The following is an 8407-nucleotide window of genomic DNA, read 5'->3' on the forward strand; positions in this document are numbered from 1 at the left end:
TCTCCTGTGGATTACGTCTTGCAGGAAGTGGGTGGTGAACGTCATCTGACGCTTCCACACACTCACTTGTAGAACCTGCAACACACAGTAGTTTCGTTTGAACGCCATGTATGTAGCAATCCCCCTGATGTTGTGTGCTCTGGGTTGACGTGTCAGAGGAGGATCTGGACTCGGTGCGAAGTCAATGACCTTGCAAATCCAGGCGGAGATGGTCTTAGTGATCCTTCTCTTGACTTTCCCCGTGCTGATGAAGAGTGCTGGCACATGGGGGAACCTGTTGATGTTCTTTGGAGGTTGGTACCTCAAACTCCTTACTGGGCAAAGTGGCAGTTAATCTGGGTCGTAGGTTACAGAATGGAAACTCGTTATCTGGAAGGAATCGAATCTAGGATTCGCTACCGCCAGATTTTGAGTCTTTGCAACAAACTCCGGGACGAAGCTAAAGCTTACCTCTCCCCATCCCCTTGAACAGGCAATGTCATACGAGAGACCATGAAGTTCTCTAACTCTTTTGGCTGAAGCCAAGGCGAATAGGAACACCGTCTTCAAAGTGAGGTGGCGATCTGTTGCCTGGCGTAATAGTTCGTAGGGAGGACCCTTCAAAGACCGAAGGACCCGAAACATGTTCCATGGAGGAAGTCTCACTTCAGACTGGGGACAGGTAAGTTCATAACTTCGTATGAGGAGAGAAAGTTCCAGCGAACAGAAAATATCTACTCCTTTCAGCTTAAAGGCGAGACTCAATGCTGAGCAGTAACTTTTAACTGTCGAAACTGAGAGGAGCATTTCCTCCAGCAGGTGCACAAGGAACTTCGCTATTACTGAGATAGAGGCATCGAGAGGCGAGATACCCCTTCCACTACACCAATCACAGAAGACATTCCACTTTGCCTAGTAGACTGAAGCTGAAGATTTTCGCAGGTGTCCAGCCATCCGCTTTGAAACTTGTTGCGAAAATCCTCTCTTGGTGAGGAGGTGCTAGATAGTCTCCAGGCACAAAGTCGTAGCAAAGCTAAGGCTTTGAGGAAGATGTTGGCATGTGGTTGTCTTAGTAGATCGTGTCATGGAGGGAGCTCTCTTGGAAGTTTCGTCAGGAGCTGCAGAAGGTCTGGGAAACACTCTGCGTGATGCCATAGCGGAGCTATGAGGGTCATTGAGAGATTGACCAATGTTCTGGTCTTGTTAAATACTCTTCTCATCAGACAAAACGGGATAAAAGCGTAAACATCAACGTCGTCCAACCATTGTTGGAATGCATCACAATGGAAGCTTGAAATTCAGGGAAGTTGTTAACAGATCCCCAGTCAGGGAACCCCACAAAGTCAAGACTTTGTTGGCTACTAGATGATTCATAGACCATTCGGAGCCCACTTTCTGAGTCGCTCTGCTTAGATTGTCCGTTGGGAGTGATGATTTGTTCGTGAACGGCGAACTGTTGAGGAGTGATGATTTGTTTGTGAACGGCAAACCGATGGTGAACGGCGATCGTTTGCTCGTTGACGAGCTGGCGAATCATAAACAGCAGTTTGTTGGCAAGCAGTCGGTGAGGAGAGAAGTGTTGGACTGACGAACGCCACAAGGCTGGCGAATGACGAGTCCGAGACGGGTCCAGTGATACAGGTGAGGGTCGGGAGCCAAGTGGCGAGCGGCGAGACTGGCGAGAGTCGTCAGACTGACGGTCTCTAGGGGATGGAGGATCCTCTGAAGGGGATCATTCAGCAGCAGATGGTAAAGAGCCAAACAGCCGTCTTTTTGCCGAAGGTGAAGGAGAACGCCTGAGGCGACGAGGAGGGCCATGAACTCTGCGAGTTAATTTCTGGTGTGAGTGAGCCTCCGCAGGGGAGGGCTGACAAACAAGCTGGTCTCTGGCTGCCCTCTGAAGAGGTGTCTCTATGGGGTTGTCTCTCGCGAACAAGAGGTGATCACCCTCAGGAGACTTGCTTCGAACTTTGCTCCGCCCCCGAAGGATGATCAGCGAGGGGAGGGAGCGCAGTCCTCAGCAACGACAGCAGGAGCGGAGGACTAGGCAGGGCCGGAATCAACAGGCAGGTCCGCAGAGTACTCCTCATGGTCAAGAAGGTCAACGCTGAGCAGGGCCGAAGGATCTACCTCCAAAGCGAAAGAACGTTGCCATTCCGCACCCCGCTGAAGAAGCTGCAACATAACCTCCTTTAAAGGAGGGCCGGACAATCCCAGGGACAGCCACATCTAAAAAAATAATAGAGAGAATCAAGGACTGCCCAGGGGGGGAGGCAGATCCGCTTCGCTAGGGGAAGTAGCACTTTCTCTCGAGAACCGAGGTTGTCCAAGAGTTAAGTGTCCAGCACTACTGTTCGACGGTTCCCTGGAAGAAACCGACAAAATAGGAGCTTGAGAGGGAGGTCAGGGGGCCGGAAGAAGAAGCTTTAGGTTTCTTCTGCTTTGAAGAAAACCCCGAAGGAGATGTATCCCTTTCAGTCTTCTTCTGTCGGTTCACAAACTTTTCCCATTGGGAGGCAGACCACTCCCGACATTTAGCACAAGTGTTATTATTCTCACATCATTGATCTCTATAGGCGGGACACAGATGGTGACGATCAGTGTTCATCGAGGACATAAACATCCCGCAAGAGCAGCCCTCAGGTCTTGGGCAGGTTCACATCATTGGCAAAAAGACATACTCACACATTGTAAGAAAAAGCAAAAGAGGATTAATAATGGGTCAAAAAATTTGGTTATAGGAAGAGCGGTAACAACCGTTCTCCACCAAAGCCGAAAGTAAAGTGAGTGTCATTCACAGGGTTGTGAGGGAGAGGGTTAACTACTAAACCCCTTCCCCCGCTAACTAGCGGATAGGTGGTTAACCCTTGCTAAAAATCTAATGGCTCGTCTTTTAACTTCGCCGAAAGTAATGCCTCTATAAACATCATTGGTTTGTACTCAAGGTACGGAAAAAACCTTAACTGGTTTAAATTTATATCTTTGGTGCAATGGACCCCAGCCAGGGGTCTATAGTTGCAACTCTATGCTCCACTAGGCTTCTATCAGAGGGACCTTTTCAAGATGGTCACCGTTCCCTTGATGGCAGCAATCTGCACCTCATTTATGCTTGGGTACAGTATGAATTTTATGATGTGTAGTGAGATTACCTTTACAAGAAAATGCTTTGTCACAGACACTGCATTTGAATGGCTTCTCACCAGTGTGAATTCTATAATGTGTTGAGAGATTACCTTTATCAGAAAACGCTTTAAAACAGACACTGCACTGAAATGGCTTCTCCCCAGTGTGAGTTCTATAATGTTGTACGAGATTACTTTTGAGAGGAAATGCTTTGTCACAGACACTACACTTAAATGGCTTCTCCCCAGTATGAGTTTTATAATGTCTTGTAAGATGACTTCTCACAAAATATGCTTTATCACAGACATTGCACTTGAATGGCTTCTCCCCAGAGTGAATTCTATAATGTCTTGTGAATTTACCTCTCTCAGAAAATGCTTTGTCACAGACAATGCACTTAAATGGCTTCTCCCCCGTGTGATTTTTATAATGGTTTTTGAGATTACTTCTCTGAGAAAATGCTCTGTCACAGATACTGCACTTGAACGGCCTCTCTCCAGTGTGAATTCTATAATGATTATTGAGATTATTTCTCTGAAGAAATGCTTTGTCACAGACATCACACTTGAAGGGCTTCTCTCCGGTGTGAATTCTATAATGATTAGTAAGAAGACTTTTCACAGAAAATGCTCTGTTACAGACGTTGCACTTAAATGGCTTCTCCCCAGTGTGACTTCTTAAATGTACTATGAGATCCCTTTTGTGAAAAAACACTTTGCTACATTCACTACACTTGAACGACCTCCTCGTACCAACACCAGTGTGAGTTTTGGAATCACTTTCCTGACAGAAAGATTTTTCACAACCATTGTTTTCGATCTCCTCCTCATTTTGTAAACATTCTTTCATGCTTCCACTTTGGTTTCCTTTGTCCTCTTTCCTACTGGATCCCAACTGAATGGCACATTCCTCTTTCACGTCTGTCCTTACACTCTCCTCCTTCTCTGATGCATCAGAGTCAAAAGAATATTTCATGTCACCTTTGCTTGACTCAAATATTCCTGGCTCTGCTTTGATTACTATTTCTGGCTCTAATTTGAATTCTGACTCTGCTTTGAATTCTGGCTCTGCTTTGAATTCTGGCTCTGCTTTGAATTCTGGCTCTGCTTTGAATTCTGGCTCTGCTTTGAATTCCATGTCTGGATCCAAGAAAGGAAAGCCATCATCAAAGGGCCTGACACTTAAAACAAAGTCATTATTTTCCAGCTTCATTGCAGAGTGTGAAAAGGAATGTTCCATTTTGCTTTGTATTGGAAATTCTAATGATTCTGAGTTCCTCATCCTCTCCCTATCACAGGATGACATCCTCTTCAATTTTTATCTTCAATTGTCCAAAGATAAAGTTAATGCTAATCTTGCTATTCTTTACATCACAGTATTACAACATGAACAAACACAAACCCTTCTTCCTTTTCCCCAGTCCTGTATCTCTTGAAGATGCCTTCAGTAGTATACACAATCTTGTCACAAGAGTTGGACGATTATTTCCTTTGGGATGATAAGTCTGAAATAATAAAGAACAGCTATCACTGGAGTAGGGCAAGATGAAAATGTAACAATTTCTAAACTAAAATAAACATTTTTAGAAGTAATTTTTATTTCTCATAGACATATAAACATGAGTCCTTTAATTAGGGAAATTACTTGGATGTGAACTGAAATCAGTTGTTGAAATAGATAACAAGCAGTTATCCAACTGGAGTAAGCCAAGATGGCAGTCCTGGATGCAGTTTGTGCTGGTTACATAACCAGTCAGTATAAGATCATCAAATAAATCTTATTTTTTAGGATACGTGACAAATTTGGAAGTAATTTGTATTTTTCCTAACGATACAAACTTGTAGCTATTTATAGGGGTATTACTTTCAGCGAAGTTGAAAGATGAGCCATTGGAGTTTTAGCGAGGGTTAACCACCAGGCCGCTAGTTAGTAGGGGGGGGGAGGAGCTAAGACTTGGATTTAAGACTTCAAGGAGGACTGGTGCTGGCAGGCTAATTTGTATAAATACAGTGGTCCCTCGGTTATCGCGGTTAATGGGGACCGAGACCACCCGCGAAAACTGAAAATCCGCGAAGTAGCGGCGCCTCTTCAAAAATGCTTAAAAAAACGTATATATACCCCCCCTGTATAAAGTACACCATATAGAATACGGGTAGAGAGAGAGAGAGAGTGAAATTCATGTTATAACAAAAAAAAAAAAAAAACTGTAAAATATGTTGTCTGTTTACAATAACAATTGAGGGTCTAGAACACTGTTCTACCGAACAATTTACTTGCGAACAACCAATTATCGTTATCAGCTTTCAAAAACAAGCAAACACTACAACTAGCTAACATAATTAGTCCGCCGTTTTGCGCAACAAATTAACATTTATAATTTCTATTTCTGGGGGTTTAAGATTACAGTAATACATAAATAAAATTGTACCATACCATATAGAAAATGGGTGTAGAGAGAGAGAGAGAGAGAGAGAGAGTGAAATTCATGTTATAAAAAAAAAAAAAAAACTGTAAAATATGTTGTCTGTTTACAATAACAATTGAGGGTCTAGAACACTGTTCTACCGAACAATTTACTTGCGAACAACCAATTATTGTTATCAGCTTTCAAAAACAAGCAAACACTACAACTAGCTAACATAATTAGTCCGTCGTTTTGCGCAACAAATTAACATTTATAATTTCTATTTCTGGGGGTTTAAGATTACAGTTAATACATAAATAAAATTGTACCTTACCATATAGAAAATGGGTGTAGAGAGAGAGAGAGAGAGAGAGAGAGAGAGAGAGAGAGAGAGAGAGAGAGAGAGAGAGATTCATGTTAAACAATCAAACAATAAAACATTTAACTTACCTCTTACAATAAGTTCTTCTAAGCGTAGTTGATGAAAAGACCTGTGCAGTACGATGAGGTGATAACGATGAATGACTGCACAGGGGCATGAAGAGCTTTACTGCTCCTCGGATGACGCCGCAGACGATGCAGGAGAAGCTGCAGGAGGCGGCGTAGTGGCTGCAGGAGGTGTCGTAATGGATGCAGGAGGAGGCGTAGTGGCTATAGGAGGTGGCGTAGTGGCTATAGGAGGTGGCGTAAGGGATGCAGGAGGCAGTGTAGCAGCTGCAGGAGGATCTTCTTCTGGTTTTTTGCGCGTAAGAAACATCGTTATTGGGAGTTGTGAACGTTGTTTTTTTTTGTCGATGAAGATGCGCCTATAAACAGCCATGACGTCATCAATACGATTGCTGAATTCGACGGCTCTTACCATGTTGTCATCCATTTCTTTGGCCCTTTTTTGGAGGTCTTTGGCAACATTGAAGAGGTCCTGTAAATTATGCAATGTAAGGCCACCTTCTTCAGCTTCGTCACCTTCGTCACTAGCAGACTCGTCTTCCTCCTCACTCGCCGATTTGGTCATTTCCTGTAGGTCCTCCTCTGTCAGTGGGTTTGAGTGGCAGTCGATGAGATTGTTAATTTCATCAGCCGTCATATCCGAGAAGCCTTCAGTCTGCACCAACCGAGCCAGCCTGACAGCCTTATCAACGGCAGAGTGATGTATTTCGTTAGGCATGAAACCCTCATAGTCATGAGTGATTTTGTTTGGCCACAATTTCTTCCAGCTGGAGATGAGTGTCTGTTCTTTCATGTCCTTTAGGGCATTCTGAATATTAGCCAGACACGTAGCTATGTTGTAGTCCTTCCAATAAGCTTTGATGCTGAAGGTCTCGTCGGTCTCTTCAATGGAGGAGATGAGACCCTCCATTGTTGACTTAGTGTAGAGGGCTTTGAAGGCCCTAATAACCCCCTGATCCATGGGCTGTATAAGGGAAGTGGTGTTGGGGGGAAGGAACTCCACCTGTACCCCTTCATAATGCAAATTAGTTGCATGACCTCCTGCACAGTCCATGAAGAGAACCACTTTAAAGGGCAGGCCCTTTTCAGCCAGGTAAAGCTTTACCTATGGTATGAAAGAGTTAAGGAACCAATCAAGTGTGAGGGCCTTGGTGATCCATGCCTTTTTATTGGCCATCCAGTACACTGGCAGTAAGGCTTTGTTCTTGCTTTTCAATGCTCGAGGATTCTGTGACTTGTAGATAAGGCCGGGCTTCAGCATGAATCCTGCAGCATTGCCACACATGAGCAGAGTCACTCGATCCTTGTGAGCTTTGAAACCTGTCTTTTTAAGTTCGTCCTTGAAAAGAAATGTTCGGGACGGCATCCTCTTCCAGAAGAGGCCTGTTTCATCCATATTAAAGCCTTGCTCCGGGACATAGCCATTTTCTTCTATTATTTCCGGAAACACATCCTCAACATAATGCCTCGCTGCTGCTTTGTCTGCAGAGGCTGCCTCTCCATACAACGACACACTCTGAAGTCCGAATCGCCTCTTAAACTTATCAAACCAGCCCTTGCTGGCTACGAAAGTCGTACGTGGTCGTCGTGGGCTAGTCTGGCTTGAGGTACCAGGCAGAGGATCATCTTCGTCGCCGTCGTTTTCTTCCTCATCTTGAACGTTGTCATCGTCACCACCCTCAGGCACCATAGCATCAAACAAAGTTTTAGCCTTACTTCGGATCATGTTTGTATCCAGGGTGATTTTCTTCTCCCTACAATCATGGATCCAAATAGCCAGTGCATTTTCCATTCGCACCATGGTCTTATTCTGGGTGTTTACAACCCTTTTGGCATCTTTCGTGAAAGATATTGCAGCAGTTTTGCGGATGTTCTTCTCTTCCTTCTTTATGTACCGTACCGTGGATTCATTAAGGCCATATTGTCGGGCTACGCTCGCGTAGCTATTTCCCGCTTTCAACTTGTCCAATAAACTCACTTTTTCGTTAATTGTTAACATCTTTCGCTTTTTCTTCGGTTCACTAGATGCACCAAGGGATAAAGAGCGTTTGGGAGGCATCACGAAGGGCTTCACAAAACTTTTACACTTAAAAAATCACCGCGAGACAAAGACTAACTAACCGCGATCTATGGCGAGAAGCGTATACGAGAAAAGTGTGGAGCGATGGGCATCGGGAGAAGCTTGGGCTAGTGAATGGGCCAATGGGGAGTCGAGTTCTCAGCGAGTGCTGGCCAATCAGCTTGCGTTTATGCCCGTGATGCTTAGCGTATACAGACGTGCATTTCTTTTAGTTTTAAAATTTTGTAAAATGATGCAATTACTAATTCTAATTGAATATTTTGTTTTCAAAATTTGTAAAATAATGTAATTTCTAATTTTAATTTAATATTTTTCATTATTATTAATTTTTTAATATTTTTTGATATTTTTAATTTTTGAATATTTTTTAGACC

At 43.8% G+C, this 8407-nt stretch overlaps 1 protein-coding gene across 1 annotated transcript in view; it reads right to left on the minus strand.

Moving 5' to 3' along the window:
* Window positions 1–2985: 2985 nt before the first annotated feature.
* The window catches only part of LOC137616579 (zinc finger protein OZF-like), a 243865-nt gene continuing 238443 nt past the window's right edge, over window positions 2986–8407 (minus strand). The window contains exon 3 of the mRNA XM_068346459.1: window positions 2986–4606. Within this exon, the coding sequence (XP_068202560.1) occupies window positions 3079–4407 (1329 nt within the window). The 5' untranslated portion in view covers window positions 4408–4606 and the 3' untranslated portion in view covers window positions 2986–3078. The remainder of the gene's footprint in view (window positions 4607–8407) is intronic.

Source organism: Palaemon carinicauda, chromosome 22 (genome assembly GCF_036898095.1).
Source record: "Palaemon carinicauda isolate YSFRI2023 chromosome 22, ASM3689809v2, whole genome shotgun sequence".
NCBI lineage: Eukaryota > Metazoa > Arthropoda > Malacostraca > Decapoda > Palaemonidae > Palaemon > Palaemon carinicauda.